This window comes from Cheilinus undulatus, linkage group 8 (genome assembly GCF_018320785.1).
Source record: "Cheilinus undulatus linkage group 8, ASM1832078v1, whole genome shotgun sequence".
Taxonomy (NCBI): domain Eukaryota; kingdom Metazoa; phylum Chordata; class Actinopteri; order Labriformes; family Labridae; genus Cheilinus; species Cheilinus undulatus.
In genome coordinates, this window is record NC_054872.1 from 42,443,994 (window position 1) to 42,464,668 (window position 20,675).

The following is a 20,675-nucleotide window of genomic DNA, read 5'->3' on the forward strand; positions in this document are numbered from 1 at the left end:
CCAGTCAAGCACAGCCATATAACTGAGATCAGCTGATCTGACGCTAGCCATCATCAGCTGATGGCAAGGTAATTCACTCTAAGCACACTACTGGCAAATCGCACTCCTGCTGCCATATTTAAAGCCATCTATGCTTGATGCTCCCTCTGCAAGCAGCTTTTTTCAACCCCTCCTCCACCCCAGCTCCTTTATTCTACCTCTGACTTAATCGGTGTCATTCTGTAGTCATGGATGGCTGCTCTGCTCTGGCATTTTTGCTGCTTCTTTTCCTGCCCCAGGCTTTCCTTGTAGGCACAGGAAAGGCAAGAAGATATATGGTTAGAAAAAAAAAATTCTAACCACATATCATATGTGTTCCCTGATAAAGTGGTCCTGACTGAAGTTATTGTATAGTTGTAGTAATTGCATTTGGTGGTAAAGTAGAGTGCATAAGCTTATTAAAATATTCCATGCAAGACTAACAGACAAGATAAACTTTAATAATTGGTTAATTACTCCAACAAAGGTGACACTTTGACAATGAAGATACCAAGGAATGCAAAATGTTTGCAAATGTCTTCAATTTTTACGTCATCTTCACCATCTTTGGTCCTTGAACTTGATAGTTTACTTACTGAGGAATAGAGGAAATAGCATAACCAGGAATTTAAGAGTACCTGCTCAAAGAGGGTGACTGGTGCGTGATTTCCTAAACTGAAAGGATATTCATAAAAATTCCTATGAAGGTAAACACTGCAGGACAGACTCTGTCTCTCTTTTCTTACCTTGGGGACCTGGTGGATGTCAAAGAGCTCGGGGAGCTTGATGCTGAGCATGTCTGTGGGCAGTCTGATGGCCCCTCTCCCTCTCTGACACACCTCCCTCAGTCTGGCTTGTCCGCCTTGACAGAGGACAACCCAGACGGGGTAATCAAACACTGGGATGCGGACCCTCTGTCCCAGACTGTCAGCCTCCCATCGCAAGCAGCGTCCCCAGCCCTCGCTCCAGCCGCCTGCAACGCCACTGCTGGCCCCGATCCCCCGCCACACTGGAAACACTGCAGAGACACAACAAACAGAAACATAAGACACAAACAGAACAGCAAAAACTTGATATGCAAATCAAAATCAAACAGTAGATTAGCATTTTCTGTCTTTGCCTGAAGGCTGCAATGTACAACTTTGATCTTAATCGTTAATTAGCCATTTTTTGTTGTAAGTGCTATATAAGGTTTGTAAAAGTTCAAACATGATAAAAATTATTATTTTGATTTACCAATGTTCAAACTAGTGTCTTCAAACTGAATTATTACCAAATCAAGACTTAGAAATCAAATAATTTCACAAGCAAAATGACAAAATGCCACAGAGCATGAACTGTAGAGAGCAAAACTAATTAATTTTAGGCCTTTTATGCTAGTAAAATTCCCAACAATTCATCAACAAATTGTTTATTACTTCTTCTTCTTTGATTGGACAGGCTTGATAGTCCAGTCTTTAAAGTCTTCTATGCTCTTTAGATTTGGCTCTTAAATGTTCAAACCGTCTCCTTTTGCCCTGCGACAGCAGTGTAAAGTTTCCTAATACGAGAACAAACTCAACAATGTCACAATACCCATTTAAAAGTAGAAGTCCTGCATGTTTATGACAGCAAAGACATTACCAGGATAAATGATTTATCAGTGATACAGTTTGAGTCCTTGAGTGTGATGTCTTTGTTGACTGGAGCCAACTCTGAGAACAATCTCTTATTGTGGCTGCTAGAGACAAACACAGACATCGATTTGAAGAATGCATGGTATTGTCACACTGCAGGAGCTTGTGACTGAAAGCATGCGTGTAATAAGAACATGTTTGTGGCAGGAAATTTGCACAGAAGTGTCCTTCTCTGTTGACTGAAATGAACATGTTTTAACTTCACAGAGATGCTGCAATATCTAACAGGCAAAAGAAAAAAATATCAATGACCGTTTCAGATGAGCTCTGTGCATAGTTACAGCTAAACATACAGGAAGCTGTCTGTATTTTGCTTTGTTTTAAATAACTTTACTGAAGTTGGATTATGTACAGCAAAAAAACAAACAGCAATATCAGCATCAAAAATGTGAATCCCTCTGTGAATAATGCCCTCTGAGGTCAGGCTCTTGACTCATTAACACAATTTACATGCTTTACTTAGTCCATTAACACACTCTGATTGCCTGAACTTCACCACAGAGGCTTCTGACTCTGATGTAATGATGAGGATCAAACAGAAACTAGGCCAGCAACACTTTTTCAGCTAGTAGTGTGAACCAAAGATTTAAAAGACTTCAACACTGAAATCTTGGGACCATTGTGTGAGATCTTTAATTAAGAGGCTGCAGATTAAATTCTACAGATAGCCCCTTTGATATTCCACTTAAAACTGTGTCAGAAAACCTTGAGTGGCATGAAATGTAATTTTTAAGGATTAGCACTTTGATGATAACTGTGCTTGCAAATTTGACCTCTTCTTAACATTCAATGTGTGTTTTAAGGACATATGTGTGTGTATGTTATGTTTATACTTTATAATTTTAGCTTTACAAATAGACAAATAGATAAAGAGTTTATTATCAATGTCATTTATACTATGGTCTTGGTGAATACTTGATTCCGACTGGCTCTAGATGTTCCATTGATGTCCATTAACCTCTGACATATGGACACCTGTGGAACTTCTCAAGTAGTTGCGGTCAAAAATCATTACACTGTCCCAAATTAATGCGCAGCAGCCGTTAGATGATAGGAGTAACTATAGCAACCTGAGGCAGTCATATTTTCTGAGCAGGGAGTACAGTTGCCAGCTCCTATCTGACGTATGACTTGTTTCCAGGCGAGCTTGTACATTCGAGGAGGCACGTTGGACGGTTCAGGCCTCCACATTGTCCATTAATCCCTGATAATTGGGAACCTTGTCGGGCACTAACCCTTACATAGTATTTAACTAATGCAGAGTAAAGGTGGGATTTAATATCTGAACAGAGCCATATTATCATCATGATTATAGCTACAGAATAGAACACTGGCACTACAGAAAAACATTTAAGAGACGAGGGGTAGTAAGAATAAAATTGACATCTAATTGCTGTGAATAAAACATTAATCCTACATTTCACCTTTGCAGGGGCATTTTGTATCCTTCAGATAATCAGATATTGCCATATCATGTGATTATCTTGTAATATATGAATTACAATTGCTCCATCGTCATATCAGTATCAGGGATCACAATAGTCATCCAGTGTTGCCATGCCAAGACCCGGCAGCATTTAGTGGAGAGCCCATCTGCAAAATGTCTCAAATTCCTTGCATGTAAAAAATGTAAAATATCAAAAATTAAACTAACAAATCCTTAATGTAATTATTAATTTTTAATTAGGGTTCAAAAAATGTGAAGACCTGTTTCCACAGTCAGTGTTTTCTGCACTGAAATCACTCATTTTGGATAAAAAAATCAATGTAGTCCATTATTTTTAGCGCTCAGTGCCCTGAGAACTTAAACACCCCCAGCATCAGCTGTTTTTTTGTCACAGCACTCACAGTGCTATCAATTTAGGACAATTCAACTATCAGAACAGCACCATGCTTATCGATGCCACTTTATTCCTCCCTGAACAATCAAAACCATGAAAGACGGGACCTCAGATACCAGCTTTGTGGACAGCAATGACAGACAAGAAACTGATCTGATTTGTCTTTTTGTAGGGAAAGTTTCCATCCTTAGCTGCTCTTAATGACAGGATAGGATTCCTGTACACTGCTTTCATGATTTTTATGAAAATATTAGGCTCACAGAGCTATTTCAAAACAAGATTACAGATGCTACAGAGAAAAGTAGAAGTCAACTGTCGTAATAGATGCTGGTAAGAAGTGCTCTGACACTGAGGTTGTGGTCACTGCCTATCTGCTAAAAGTGGTGGCTGCAGACACAGGCCCATCTTCACTTATTATTTCTTAGATTCTGTCTTGAAAATAATCAGCACTAATAGATTAGAGAAATCAGTTACAGGATTCACAGATGCTGATACCAGTGTTGGGTATCTGTACCAATACCAAGCCACTGCTTCTGCACAAAAACACTGCAGATTCTGCACTCAGTATCATTTGCATGATGTTAGCCTTTCATTACTTGAGTATGTAGTAAAGTTAGAGCTATGTCTGCAATTTGTTGATATTTTAACATAAATGGAGATGAAAAAAGAAGGGGACTATGAAAACTATGCACTAAGAAACTGTCAAGCGGAGTGATGAGGAACATCTGATGAAAATAAAACAAACTTCAAAATAAATTCAAGAACAGTTTTGGTATCATTTAAGTACCAATACTTGTACTTGGTATTAGTGTGTGCCCAAATGTAAGCACCCGTACTCGGTACCGATGCATCACCACATATTTTAGTGTCACTCAAAGCAACTGCTTGATTCTGATTGGCTAGAGTGGTGTGATATTTTGTTAAATTGAAACATTAGCAATGAAAAACAGCAAACCAATTTAAATATGTAGTGGTAAGATATCATAATATCTGACTTATAACAAAAGACATTTAAAAATGTCAAATCACAAATTATATTAGTGGCTTTCCATTTTTGTTTCAACACCCCTCCCCCCTTTCCATAAACCCTGGTACCTCCTGGACCTCTTCTTTTGAGAAACACTGTCATGGCCTAATGTGTTGTACCATCTCCTATCATGAGTTACCCTGTGACTCATAACCCTAATGCAAACACACTTATGAACATTATGTGTGAAACATCATTAAATTCTTCTAAATCATACATGCTACTCCTTTGAAATGTCAACTTTTCGACTTAAATGCAGAGCTGGTGTCAGGCTAAGTTTGCACATTTTTTTCACAGACAGGTTAGAACATTTCCTGGAGTCTCTCCTGTCATTACAGCTCATTGCTCAGGGCGAGGGGCTCCTCGGCAGTGTATGAGCAACAAGAGGGGACCGTGGCATACTGCAGCCCAGCTGCAGGCCCCGGCCTGTTCACTGTGACAAAGTGAGCTTTGTGGAGGAGAAAGACTTCAGAGTACAGGGGCCAAAGGATGACTGTTACACGCTGCTCTGGATGGAAATGAGCCTCCACACGCTTTCACACACACAGACACACAGAAAGCTGCATGGGGAGCATGCAAAAACAGCCAGAGCTCTGACATGCATGCACACTAGTACAAATCCTGCATTCATCATGAGTAGGAAACACTGGAGCACAAACACCACAGCACAGCTTACACAGATGACAATGGCTGTGAAAGGCCACTGAGTTTGCTGCACAGTGAAGAGAAATGCTCATTTGAGTTGAAATCATCAGCATTATTCGGTGGCAATGATTTTAATATTTGATTAAAGATTGCACTGTCTTTGCATGTTATCTAACTGATTTGAATATGAACATCTGAGCATGTAAAGTTTAGAAAGGTTATCTTATAACTTATTAAACTGAGTAAAGTCAAAACAGAGTACAGTCTTTAAGGAGAAAAAGAACTGGAGAAAGCTTTAATGTTTAATTTTGACAGTTAACTTAAAGTCAGCAGACATGAACCCCCACCAAAATATTCTTGCTAACATGGACTCTGCTTTAAAGTGACATCAGGAGACGTTTATCTGTTGAAGCTTCTCCATGACCCTGCAACTATGTAAGTGAGTCCTGTCCTGACCTGCTGTGTGAAAACCACATGACAGAGTTATACATGCTCTACATTTTAATAAAACCTTGGTTCCCCTTTAAACACATGCAGTCACATAGATACAAAGAAGTCTGAAGGGATGAAGATGGTGGGATCAAGTACAAGATGCAAAACTCACACATCACTTAATCAGTGTCACAAGTTTAGGACTGTATAAAGATGTCTGACGTACTCCATCTCCTCCTGTTGTGCAAAAATGGAGCCAAACACACGGCACTGGTGACATCATTTGGAGCCAGAGACAATAAGACTCTGCCACAGATTAACGTAGCCTAGTCCTCCAGCTAACCAAAAACACAACCAGAAAAATCCAAGATCCCTTCAGGTGGTATAGTCCAAAAAAGAACATGATTGTGCTTTTTTAAGTGGAGACTTTGACTTTCTTAAATTAGAATGACTTTAGTTTTAATATTTGTTAAGTTTTTTCTTCTGTTCAACAGACATGGCATTAAGGGAACCTAGGGATCGTCTTCAATATTTGCACAAATGTCAGCTATGACTAAGTGATGATTTGATTTGATTTGATGTTGGAGGTCATAGGTCAAGTTGAGTCATCAGGCCTTGTCACCTTATTTGTAAACTTAAGTTCAAGTTCGGCCTGTGGCTCTCTCACAGCTCGTCATTCCCCACTCTCTCATCCCTGTTTCTGACTCTATCCACTGTCCTCTCTAGGGACGTGTATCGAAAACCAGTACGGACATGGTATCGGTACAAACACACCTGATACCTATTGGACCAAATTAGAAGACAGATATCAATACTTCTTTCTGATACCCTTCCACCCAACACATTCTGGAATTTGTGGGATTTTTGAGTTAAATTACAACTGTTTCCTTTATATCCCATGTTTGACACCTCATAAAGATATTTCTGCAAATCACTTATGATATCCAGACAGCTTTCATTCTCCTGCTAACTTTCAAGTTCAAGTTTTTTCTCCTAAAAAGTATTGATATAAGCACCATTTAGGCACTGGCACCATATAAAAGAATCAAATTAGCACTGGTATTGGAAAATACCCAAACAATACCCAACCTTAATCCTGTCTCTCCAATAAAGGCAAAACCCCCCAAAACAAATCTTAAAATAGCATTTTACATATGTCCACCATGGCTTGAGTGAATTGATGAGATTTTGGGGGTCAGGGGTCAAGGTCTTTGGCCACATGTTTATTCCTTGCTTTTTAAAGTGATATCTTAAGAACACTGACTGATTTTTTCATATTTTTAGCAAGAGTCCACCCTGGACCTGATTAGAATTTGAGGGTTAAAGGTCACTGGGCCTCATGTTCATCTCTTCCTTAAAAGATTTCTTTGAATCACACTATCCAGCCTTTTTTCTTGGTCCAACCATTCCCGGCGGGGAGGTATGCAAGCACCAGGTTATTCTAGTTCTAAACAGCCATGCCCTCCATCTTTTTTTACAGTCTCTACAACCAACACCAAACCACTTCAGCACAACAACTTGCTAAAAGTAAGACAAAAAGACTGATGGAGGTTAAATGTTTTTACAGCTCTGAGTCAGAGAAAGCCACAAAACAGAAATAAAAAGCTCAGATTGGACAAATGTACCATTCAAGATCACAAGACAAAATTGCACAATCTGTGGCTGTATATAAGACAAAATAATCTGCTCTCAAGAATTGCAGTCAGTGTTGACATGAGGCATCATGCAACCGTCCACTGACTAAAAACATGCTCCTCTTCACCCCACCCGTTTTTCTGAGGTCATCCTTACTTACTGGAAAACTGATTCAGCCAGAAAAACTCACTTTCTCTCCTGAGATTCAGCGAACAGTTCCCATGGTTTACAACACATGATTCACAAAGTATTTATGGTTGTTAGAGCACTTTCTCAAGAAAACACAAAACTCTGATCTTAGCTTTTAAAATGGGAATAGTTCACCTCTAAGTGTCCAACATGTTGCTATTCCCCTTGTAAAGCCTCAGCTGGGACAAGGCCTCCTTGTTTTAAGCGATTTATTAAATCTTTCATGCATCCTCCCTCCAGAGATAACATGCACCATTGACAGCTGTCTGAGGTTTTCTGGACATAATCAGAAAAACAACTTCGACACAGTAATTTATAGCCATTCAGTGTCCCGGTGTGACAGGTTGTCTGGGGTAAAAAGGTTAGTGAGTGAGTCCATGCTGGAGTTCAGCTTTGTTTTGATATTTGAGAAACAATAAAGAATTTGAAATTATTTTACTTTCTCAAAAGGCTTGTAAATCAAGTTTTATCAAAATGTTTTTCTAGAAAAGAATGCTATATTTACTGATTTTACAATATCTGACACATTATATAGTCAGATGGATGATTAAACCTGTAGCCTTTCACATAGGAAGAATATTTCATGTCAAGTTTGTCTCTCAAACCTTCTGCCTGAAAGGTTGTGACAGAGTGTTTATTATGTGTTTGCATTGTGACTTTGATACATTTCCGAGTGTTTACTCTGCAAACATGAAATGAAGAATAGTCTAATGATATGCATGATATCATAACAGACTGCTCACATGATCTGAACATCTGTAATATCCTTTCACTTCCAGACTGCTGTTGTTACCTGCTGTCATGTAGCAATCTTAAAAATACCAACCAACAACACTTCCTTCCTTTTTTTGTTCTCTTTCTGACAACTGAAATTCTTTCCCACTCACTCGTGATGTCTACATGTGATCTTTCTCAATGAACGTCTTTATTGGCCTCAGGCTGACAATGAGAGTATGGAGCCCACACAGATGAACACGCATGCCCTGTGCTGCATGTATGTGCTGCAAACCGGTATGCAAATCATGCAACAGAGCAGACTACAGTCCTGCTGAAACATGTTCAGATCAGGAGACAAAAAAAACCCACATATGAGCACATACAACCTGCAGATTCATCATTGAATCATGCACTACTTCTTTTAAAGGAGAAATACTTCATCCTGAGCTTCTCTATTTAAAAATTATTTTGGCATGCTGTGTTAAACAGTGATAGTCAATGATCTACAACATTCTATCTGCTGAATGTGAGATGATGTACTAATGTGTTTTTTTTCAGGGTCCCTCATGGGAACCAACCAGAGACAACATGCCCAAACATGCTACATCCAACTGTTTATTTTCCCTGATAGCGAAGACAGGACAGAGAGCAAAGCAATTGAAGAGCTGGTTCTTCAAGGTAGATAAATAAAAGTCTTCATCATTTGGATGCCTTTGGCAGGGTGACAACTGGGAATTACAATTGGCCTCATCCTTGAACATCAGCATTGAACAGAAATATATGACAGATGAAGTCAACTGGCAATGTCAGACTTAACGGTATGATTAGGGCTGGGAATTTCCCACAGCCTCAGAATACGACGTGCATCACGACATAGAGGCTGTGGTACAATACATATTGTGATGTACATTCATTTGGAATGATAAGCATGTCTCAATAAACATACTCCACACAACATTTACTGTCGCTGCCATTCTTGATTTTAGACAATACAAGAAAAGCCATCATTCTATGGATCCTACACTAAAAAAAAAAAAAAAAAAATCACATCCTTAGAGAGCCAAGTAAATTAATATAGTACTGTAATCCACTTGCATTTATAAGGATCACTTCTTGATTTACATCCACATAAAACAGCATTGTTCTCCAATGAACCAATGAGTGGGGACTAAACAGTGTGACTTCTTAAACCGCTGTCTGAAGCCTTGGTTATGAGCACTGTTTGGTCCTTACAATTGAAGCAGTAAGCTTCTTATGATCTCCTGATCCCATTTAGCAATTGGGGAGAATTTTGACTTTACAGGTTGGATTGACACTTATTAGCCCAGTGAGCCTAACTGTTGGTGCTAAATGATAATTAGCCTGGTGTAATGTGTTGATGAAAACTGGTGTTGCTGCAGTGTTTTACCTTGTTTATTACCCAGTTTGCATGACTCACAGCCAACTCCTGACTTTTTGGTGTTTGAAGAGACCTGAAACAGTCCAGCATCTTTGCTTTAAACCTGCTGGCAGTAGACAGACACGATGATCCATGTTATGAGAGTGAGTACCCCTTCTAACTAACCTGGCAAAGCAGATGGATACGCCCATTTCCTTGTTTTTCACTGGCGCATCCATCTTGTTAAGCTCCCATCTGAACCGTTTGGGCCCAGTTAGAAAGTGACAGGACCAATCAGAGATGAGGGGCAGTACTTTCAGGCACGGCAGAGTCGTGACGTAAATAAGCAGCAGCAAGAGGCCGGTGCAATTATGCCAGAAGAGCTTAGCGTGGATGCTGCCAAAGTGTAAGTTTTATCAGAACTTGACAACAATTCTTAAGTTTAAAGAAGAACAAAGAACAGCAGTGAGTTGTTTTCTTTTCAAAAACGACAAAATTCGAGTACTTACATGTCTATAGTCGCCACGCTTCGCATTATTCCCCGTAGCTGCACACACACAGCTCGATAGCTGCTACGTCACATGTTTTGTTGCTCTTATTGGCCCATAGAGATGTGACAGATAGAACGTTCTTCCAATCACACTCCGAGTTTTTTTCAAAGCCTCTGCCTTTTCCCAAACATTTCCTATTGAAGCTTTCCCAGATGGATGTGTGAAACGAATCCATCTGGCATGTCAGGTTATCTTCTAACTTGTTTTAGTGCAAGATGTGCGCTGCATCATGCCATTTAGCATCTGCTGCCATCTGTTGGCGTTTTTGTTAAATGCGGCATATAGGATGTGTATTTTAGAACTGTGATTCTGTAACATCTGGATTGATACGCATATCGGCAAAGACCACATGACAATATCTAGCCATACTGATTCTTTTAGCACTATCATGACTTTTATGATTTTCAAATTTCTAAAATGAAACAACATATGCTCTGAACACAATGGATATAACCCAGCCTCACAAAGCAGATGAGTTTGCCAAATTAGCTTTCTGCCATCAGGTATTACATTCACATAACTGAGGCAATTTTATAAAGCTTCAAGCCGAAACACATGCTCTGACTGGCTGAATCAGTTACTGTCATTTGAGGAGAAAGAGGCAGTAGACGCAGGGATGGTTGAGTTGGACTTCAGGCCTCTAAACAATGGTAATGGGAAAGGGGTTAGCATGGATGTAGCTATAGCGGCAATTTCATCAGAACTGGAGAACAGTCCTCCAAACTAGAGCCTGACGGATTTAAAAACATTAAAACGCTATTATACAGCATTTTAATGACGTCTAAGTTGCATCTTTGTGAAATAAAGATAAATTCAACTGTTAATTCACATGTCCACATTTGTGTTCATGTACAGTATATATCCTGTGTATATCAATGTTCTTATTTCATATATCGGCCAAAATATCGGTTATCAGCCAATATATCGGATATCGGTTGATATATCTGCTTTTTTTAGCCTGAAATATCAGTATCGGCATCGGCCCCTAAAATCCCATACCAGTCGGGCTCTACTCCAAACCCATTTATACCTAAGGGAATCTGATAATAAAACTCTAAAACCTAAAGAACCATGCCAAAAGCTTTTCTTGGAGGGAAATATATATTGGTACTCTTCTCCCGACCAGCTTCGAAAAGATTTAATCTACCAGCTGGCTCCTCTGATGGTGAACAATGTCAAGCATGTTATGTAGTTTCCTCCCCAGGGCAGTTCACACCTACTGCTTCAGATGTTTTTTCTCTTATTGGTTGATCTAAATTTGGCAGACAGAACATTCATCCCATCACTCTTCAAGTTACTTTTTTATGGGGTATTCAACAGTTGGAGCTGTCAACATGAGTCTCGAGATTCCGGCTCTTTGAAGGGAAGGTTTTTCTCAAAGCTGTAGCGAGGCTAAATACTGTTGTGCATTTCAGTGTTCTCAACTGACTTAAAAATATTTGTCCTAATTGATAAACCAATCAGATCTAAAAAGGAATCAAACGTGGTTTGAAAGCCAGTTATGCATTTGTTTCTGTCAAATATATATAGAAAATAACTAATATTGCATTTAAGCTCCAAAAATCACAAATTTCTTATTTCATCTGTTCTGAACTGTTGAATTCTTTTGATCTACAATTAATTAAAATTCACAGTCTTTGGGTTTTGGTCCCATTAGCTGTTTAGGAGATTTTTTTGGGGCTATATTTCACAATGCTTCGTAATGAATAAATAAATCACTCCTAAGCAAACTAGAGTCTCTTACAGCATCAGATGGAATATTTATATTTGAGGTTGCTGTTGTGTAGCACTGTTTATTAGGGTCACCCTGCTTACAGGAACATACACTTATCCCTGTCACAAGACCTGTTTTACATAACTTCCCTTTTTTCTTTTAACTTTTAAATCTCAGGTCTTGCTGGAATGTTTTTCAAAAAAGGTGTTCCTCTTTGGTCAGCCCCTTTTCCTGGTAAGAGTCTCCATGTAACATCAAACGACAGAGGGGTTATGTAACCCGGCCACTATGTGCACTTACAGATCACAATGGATAAGAGGAAGTCTAGCTGTCACGTCCTCGCCATCACAGAGTACAATGATTAAATAAAGAAGAAAGAAAAAGATAGAATAGGAGCACTTCCAAACTTTCAAAAGTAGGTTTGTATAAAGACAACGCCAAAGTCTTTGTACAAGCAAACACCCAGCTCTGTTTCCATGAGACTGGTGGTATTCTGTGGGCAAATAAAAGGGAATGAACGTCAAATAGAAACCAGGTTAGACTTGTTACTAACACAGTCTAAGGTCATGAATATAAAACGTGAGCAGAAAGACTAAACTGGCTTTGTGAGAACATGTGCACACTTAACCTGCATCCCCCATGGCATGTTTGTTATCCCAAACCCCCTCCTCCCCACTTCATTCCTTTACTACAGCATGCTGACAGCATGCAATAATCATGTTCATATTCAGGAAGTTCTTGTTTTTCCTGGACTGTTTGCTATATATATATATAGGTTAGTAGATGTAGTTTAAAGAAAGCTGTGCATTGAAGAAGTAGCAAGGTACTTTCTTGACTAACCATTTTTTTATGGTCTGGGGATTCTCAGTTTTGCACATTTATATCAAGCTTTATGGTACAGTTAAGGCTTTCTAGTTTAAAAAATAACATTATAAGGGAGTAGCCTACTTAACAGAGTACTAATAGCTATGGACTCGGAGTAGGCTTTGCTGTACAAATTACGTCACTGCACCATTGCTAAAGCACTCCAAGCACTGTTTTCCTTCTTTGCATGTGCGTAAACACAAGTTTATGTTGACACACACCAGAAAACCCACACTGACACCTATTAACATACCCTAAGCCTAAATAAGAGCAAGATAGCATCTTCTGTTCATATATCAGTCAAGTTCAAATAAAAAATATTGCAAATATTAAAATTTACTATATTAAATTGCCTAGATTCTAAAAGCTGGTGCCATTAATTCATTCAGCCAATATCTCTATCATAAATAAATGTAGTTCAGACCTAAAATTTGGATACTTAAAAAAAAAATGTATATTTTAATGAATACAGATGAACAAAGAAAAAATGTCAGCCGATGTAGGTCTGTTGGTCCTGCATAACACTCTACAAACACATTTGTACTAACAACTGATATTTAAAGCTAGTAGATTGGTTTTAAATATTGGCAAAAATGTTTCTATCTTCTGATACTGACACACAGATAATATTATGCATCCCTGACATAAAATGAGCCATATTGAAAATTAGGGCTGATACCAATGTTTAAAACAACACTTTAGTTGCCTGCCAATTGCCAATACTGATATACCAGTGTTTTTTTTCCATCACTATATCAACATTTCCTACATTTGACCAGGTTTTCAAACAGATGACTTCCTTTACCCAGTTAAAAATCTCTTATTTGATTCAGCAGTTTGATGTACCAGGTGGTAGAATTTAATTGTTTGTATGCAACAGAGAAACATCAGATTCTTATATCTATTCATGCCATATTATTTGCAAGAGGCTGATGTTGGTTGACAGAGCGGATATTGGCCAATATTAGGGATTAGCCAGCTAAACAGTTAAAGTGGGATCCCTTGGTAGTCCTCACCAGAATTGGGAGTCAGTTAAACTATGTCGTTATGTTTGGTTATCTGTTTTGACTAACAATCCCAGTTAAGTGTAATGCAGCCACCTGCCACTAGAAGCCCCTGTAGCTGCTCTCAATATCTACTGCCTTGCGGCCGTATGCTCTTTAATTTGAAGTAAACAATGATGAACTAATAGCACTGATAGCATCTCGTGCAAGGTTATTATTATAATTAACTAGACCTAACTAAATTACTAAAACTAAAATTTAAAAATCATTTTAGCAAACTGAAACTAAATAAAAATTAGGGCTGGGCAATTAATTAGATATGGTCTGCTGCAGTTTTCAAATCGCAGACACTGCAATATTTTGAAATGTGTCAAAATACCAATTTGATACAATTTTTTTGCAGCAGAGATTTCATGCCCTACACATCATACATATATACAAGTGTCCTTTTTTCAGAAAAGTTCACTAAAATCCTACTTTTTTTGTTTGTGTATATGATTTTCTTAATTTAAATGAGAATAACATTAAAAAATTATTATCCCTTCAGTATAGCTATCGATATCAAATTTGCTATAAGAGCCATATTCCCAATTAGCCTAGATATTTTTTCTAATATTGTGTTAATTATAATGTAGAATAATGTATGCTTATGTTTGGTGAATAATATATAAGATGACGAACCTACAAATAATCACATATTACATCACAATCACAATACTGGAGAAAAAAATCGCAATTATTTTCCCAAATGGTTCAGCCCTAATAAAAACCAGGCATTAGGAAAAAAAACTAACTAAAACTGTATTGTGTGCTTACAAAATATCCTTAGTTTTAGTCTTTTACAGCAGCATGCTTCCTGACATATACAGCTAAGCCTGAGGACTTTAAAATGCCCTGATATGATAGGAAAAGACGTTAAAAAAATGTCTTGAGTTGAATATGAACACAAACTGAATAAAATGGAAAGTAAAGAGTAGACTTTTTGAATGCTTTTAAAAATGTATGATGTTCCCTCTGTCAGGCACTTTTGTGTCTTACTCCTGATGAGTGTCTGATAAAACTAACACTAAAACTAATACAAACTAAACTAAAACAAAGTATTTTGGAAAATAAAAATCCGAATAAAAAACCAACAAAGAAATCAGCAGTAAAAACTAATAAAACTAAACTGAAATCAAAAACAGAAAGTAAAAACAAAATGAAAATAAAACCTAATGAAAAATCCAAGACTATTATAACCTTTATCTCATGGGAACAATTCAATTTGCTCTTTTTTGATCTAGAAGATGGGGATGAAGTAATCTGGAGGCTGTGCCAGATTAAATTCACATAAAACCACAGCAGTTGGTAACAAAATTCAGCACAGGAATGTTGATGTTAACCTGCTAAGAGGGTCAAAGGCCAGCACTGCCAGCATGTAAATATGGTTTACAGTACGTTTACTTAAATTAGAGTTTGCATTTGGATGTGAAATCAAATTATTTGCTAATGAGCATCCCTAGATGACAGAGATGTTCAAGTAATTCACCGGTGTATCTTCTTCTACTATGTCTTGTTGATTACGGAAGCCCTAGGGCATGAATTTATATATTTTCTTGAACTCTGTTTCCCCATGTTTAAGAGTGGCCTATATTTTGGTTGTTCTCTTGAGATCTCACCGTTTACATTGTTTACTCTGGAAAACAGAGCTAGTTTTCCCATGAAAATACGTTAATTTTGGCTCTTATCTTAAGACATTAACTTGTTATCACAGGAAAACAAGCATTGTTATTTTAAGATAACAAAACTAATAAGTCAAGATATTAAGAAAACAACTAGTAATTACTTGTTATCGTGGGAAAATTGGCTAAAACAAAATATAAGGATGCATGTCCGCTTAGGGCTACCACAGCTGACTGATTGATGACTGATTAATTGTTAATTAATAAATGCTTGCCAATAAAATATCTATGGCTGCAGGTTTGGAGGGTGACAAACATGTAAATTATAAATGTCAAGGCTATGAAGTCCACATGCACTGAACAAGCTGGAAAAAGAGAATTTCTCTGTCCATGGAGCAACTGCTCAAAATATGGAAAACTCAAAACATCTCCAAGTTGGAAAAAATAACGACCATCATGCTAGCGTATTTTTCAAAGGGATATCTCCAGAGCAACCCTTCAGGAAAACACGCTGGTCACATGCAGCCAATTCTCAGAATGACTTGGAATGTCTCAATCCTTCAGCCCCATGTGCGTGTTCATCCCCACTTACTTTGGCTCTTCACGTTAAACACCACTTTCCAAGCATGTGTTAAAACTACCTTTAAAGCTAAACAAGTTTCTGGTACAGCAGAAGACCGTCAAAAAAATGAACATCATCTGCTGAAACGACTCAAAACTTCGCTTCAACAATGGAGCGACGAACGCGGAGGAAAACATCACCTTCGCGTTTAAGTCGCGCGAAGATTTGTAGTTTGTCGACTTACCGCGACCCTCGGGCATGCGGAGGGCGATGGATTCCTCTGCGTCTCACTCCGTTTAGAAAAGGAGAACAACCGTTATTGTGTGACAACCCACGCCTGGTTGTCTTTCCTTTCTCCTCTCCTCGTTTTGTAATTGTGTCGAGAGTCCACAGCCTCCTTTTTCTCTTGTCCCACGCGAGCCAGTCAGAAGCGCTGCTCGGTGCTCACGTGGATCACTGTAGCAACAACAACACCAGCCATGTGTGTTCAACGGCTGGGCGCGCGCTACTGATGACATGAGAGCAGTAGGTGATGAAAGTTATGAAGACGTTAATAGATATAGTGGAGCAGAAATGGCGGTTGGAACACAAAATCTGTCAAATACTCATTCCAGGGCGTTGTGCTACACCCACGTCTGTTGCCTGCTTTTATTCTAATTGAGGTGTCTTTATTAAAAATTGAACCCCATAAGGTGGAAGTACTTAACACTAAACTAAAGTTTCATTTTTTTAATTTCATGTATTGATAGTGAAAAGCTGTTTTAAAAGTGCAGATGCATTGCAGCTTTTGCCTCCAGTGGGCGGGAGCCACATGCAAAGCATTTTGGGTCCCTGATGCAGTGTGAGAAAATTTAATGAGGGGGATATGTTTTGATTTAACACACCACAAACTAAGGAAAACCCAAAGAGGGTTAGGCATCCAAACCCTAAAGGTTTGGGTTAGGAGGAGGGGGATAAAATTAAAAATAAAACACCACAAAATAAGGAAAAACCCAAAACGCCCACCGTAGAGGTCTGCAGCTAGATGCTTCTCAAATGTCATTACCAATCTGTTAAAATAATCTAAGGAATTTCTATAAACGGCAACTTCAAAAAAGCACCTAAAGAAATCAAATGGATTTATCTAATATGTTTTCAAAGATGCACCCCCTCATATTTGAAAAAAAAAAGTCATATAAAAAAAAAAAACGTCCGTCGTAAGCCCAAAGATAACCGATTTATATCATTGTCGACAACTTATCTCAGCCATAAACAAGCATGCTAACATTTTGGCCTGCTTGCCCTCATCAGAGCTTCAAGATTAGCTTTGGTCACCTTTTTTTTTCAAAGACTCATTGGTGGCTCATTTTACCTTTGGGTATTTCTGGCTGTGTCACATGGATTTTTCCTTTGGTAGCCATTAAGTAGCTGTTTAAATCTTGACTAAAAGAGGACTATGGTGACCGAGGGGTGTCAGACAAATGCATATGAAAATGCTCTGCAAATGGAACACAAAAAAAATGGATTCAAACGCCACAACATGACACAAATAGCAACAACACAAAAGGAAAAAGCCACAACAAACCACAAGACATACTGTTTGTAAATAGCAGGAACAGGAATACACATGACTGCAACATGAATGAAAAAGCCATATTGTGGCTTTTTTTGATTTGTGTTTTCAGGTTTGGGTTGTTGCGGTGTCATTTTTGTCATGCAGCTGTGCTGTTGTCTTTTTTGTAGGGTTTGGACTGGATGCATTTGTGTTGCACATCCTGATCTCTGGAAGAAACAGCACCATAATGCCACAATACTAACGTGCTTTAAACACAGTGCATTGACCCTTGACAGCTATCTAGCAGTGATGTCATTCAGACATGATGGTTAAATTAAGGAAGTTACTCATCCTGACACTGTGAAACTGCTTCATGCTCTTGGATAACTCCTTGAGGTTACGTTAAGTCCAGTTGCCTCTGACATACTCCTAGACTCACATGATTTTGATGAATGTGAGCCGTCATGTGAAGCTGTGGGGATACTCCTTAGTCCAAACCACTAGAGAGAACTTCCTGTTTTATTCAGCACAGCACAAACCTCCACTATATTGCAGTTAAACCATTTATCTAATCATACTTCTAAAAAGGCTGTTTTTTTCCTCATTATTTAAGAGCAGCGTTACATGAAACACTTCAGGGACAACAAAAGATGTTTCACTTTCACTCATTCAAAACAAGCTCTAACTAAAGCAGCACTTCACACAACTATTTCAACTATTTGGTTGAAGTTCAGTGACCCCAGCCCTCCTCTGATTGTTTCACTGAGTGACAGAGTCTGTTTGTTTGATCATAGTAACTATAAATACCACATCTAAACTTCCAAAACTTTGTGTTAATGTTCTTGGCAAGAAGGCATCCATTTCACTAGTATTTCTTCAGAATATCAAATGAAACATTGCATCATCTTCAGGGTAAAATTTAATTAATGTCCCGAACCAATGACACACCCTAATAACTCCCAAATCAAATCCATCTGCATGCATATTACTCAGTGGTCCTAAAATAGCACGGTGTATCAGCTAAAAGAAATAAAACCTTATTGTCTCATAGGGAAAATTTCGAGGGATTGGGGCGGCCTCTTCTTGTGTGACAGTAAAATAAGCTCTCCTGTTTACAGTTGGTGGGAAAGTACAGCTGCGTTCAGGAATAAAAAAAACAATGCTGTAATTTACGACCTCTGCACTAGCTGTTGCTTGCTTAAATTTCTGCTTTGCATGTTCCTGAGCCCTCTTGATACCGTCTTGTTTTTCTTGATGTTCAATGGTTATATGTTATCAGGTTTAGGACACAAACAAGACTGCTGGTTTCCAGTGAAAGTTTAAAATGCTGGCAGGAAGAATCAAGGCTGAAAACACTTTAAACACTTTTAGTCAGTAGATATGTTGCTTTCTCTAACTAGAAAACTTGCTTACTTCAAAAGCCATTAACAAATTAAGTCATATACATCACAATTGAAACTATCAGTCATGAATGCTGGAAAAGTACTCCAGTACTGCACAGACAATAATAATGGCCCTTTTCTGAAATTTTTCATGTGTAAAATGAAGTATTACCAAAATAATAAACTTGAAGATTAAACAAGAAGTCCTGACTTTGCAGCATGGCCTCCTGAGACTATAATCTTATTATACAATAGGTTATTAGAGTATGATTGTTGCAGTGACTTAATAAGTATTTCACTGTACGTCAATATTTAACTGACAGATCACATTGAATACTACATAGTTAAACTGCAGCAATATAAATTATGTGCTTTTAAGCAGATTATAAGTTTGACTTCAATATGAAATTGTCATATAAACACTGGGTTGTTACCAGGGCCGCTCCTGGCCAAAGTGAGGCCCTAAGCAGACTCTGATATGAGCAACCCCTCACCTCCAACCCTAACCCTAACCCTTCTGCTTCAGTGTTATCATCAGTAGCCTTTCTTTTATTAAATCGCCTTAACAAACACATCATCTTTTTTCATTTTCACCGGTGATCTTATTTTAAAACAGCTGATCTGCACAAAGAAGTTTGATGATGTCAGTTAATACCTGACTAGAACCATCACGGAAACTGTGTAGTTTTATCATAAATTCTCAAACTAAACAATGGTAGAAGTTAACATTTGAAAAGTGAGGTTGCAGAATAATGGATGACAGACATGATGAGAGTTTTGTGCTGCAAATTTTCTGCACACTTAATTGATCACAGATGGCATCATTATCCAAAAATAGATATCTTTAGAGTTAATTTACATATGTATGATGGCCAGGTAAAGTTTAAGTTTGGTCAACGTTGTATATGCATGAGGCCCTACGTGCCATGCATAGTCTACATATAGGCAGGGGCCTGGTTGTTACAGCCTTAAGTGTTGTATTCTGTTTAGGACTGTCAGGATTAATCAAGTTAATTCTGATTTTTCAAGGTTCACAATTAGTGCACTAGGTCTTTTTAATCACGATTAATCTTATGCTTTATTGTCCCTTTCAACACACTTTGTTTAAGCCATGTCAGCATCTCTCTGCAGCCACAGTAATATAAAATAGGTCCAGCACTGCCTCTTCTGTCTCATTTCACTTTAACTCACAGACAGCTCAGTGACAAGTCAAAAGTAATTTAAAAATTATCTGGCCAAACATTTACCTTTTTATTTTCCTGTTATTTCCTTTAAGATCCGTAACAAATTCCTTTTAATGTGGTAAAGTTCATATTATGATACTTATTAAAGCCCTTCTGTATCAAAACAGAAAGACAATTACAAAATTGCAAAATAGTGGAATTTAAAAATGCAATAAAAAGGATGTGATTAATCACAATTAACTGCAGGAATTATACAAAAAAGATCTTTTAACAGCCCTAATTCCATTGTGATTGCTGATTGCAGACATTAAAGAACAGGAGTGTCGACAATTATACACCTCTCCTTCCATGTGTTAAAGTTAGCCAGTCAGATCTCAAGGGAGCTCTGCTCAGCCCTAGCTTGACTTGTTTTGTGTATGACTGTGGCTCAGCTCCACAGTTCTACACAAGACAAGAGCAAACTGTACAAAGCTACCAAACTTCATGGTGGTGATGGCGCTTGGAGATGAGTAGCCTAATTTGCTTCGTAAATGAGACTCTGAGATAAGATGTGGTGGAACGGGAGATTTGCATCATGCATGTACAGCTGAAACATCTGCAGCAACTGTGTGATATCATCATGTAAATATGGACCAACATCTCAGAGAAATGTTTCCAACAC

The 20,675-nt window shown here is 38.2% G+C and overlaps 1 protein-coding gene across 1 annotated transcript in view; it reads right to left on the reverse strand.

Annotated features, from left to right (window-relative positions):
• The window catches only part of paqr6 (progestin and adipoQ receptor family member VI), a 39,310-nt gene extending 22,991 nt beyond the window's left edge, over positions 1-16,319 (reverse strand). The window contains exons 1-2 of the mRNA XM_041792553.1: positions 16,159-16,319; positions 765-1,036 (exon numbers count right to left, since the gene is read on the reverse strand). Of these exons, the coding sequence (XP_041648487.1) occupies positions 765-1,036; positions 16,159-16,174 (288 nt within the window). The 5' untranslated portion in view covers positions 16,175-16,319. The remainder of the gene's footprint in view (positions 1-764; positions 1,037-16,158) is intronic.
• Between the last annotated feature and the right edge of the window lie 4,356 nt (positions 16,320-20,675).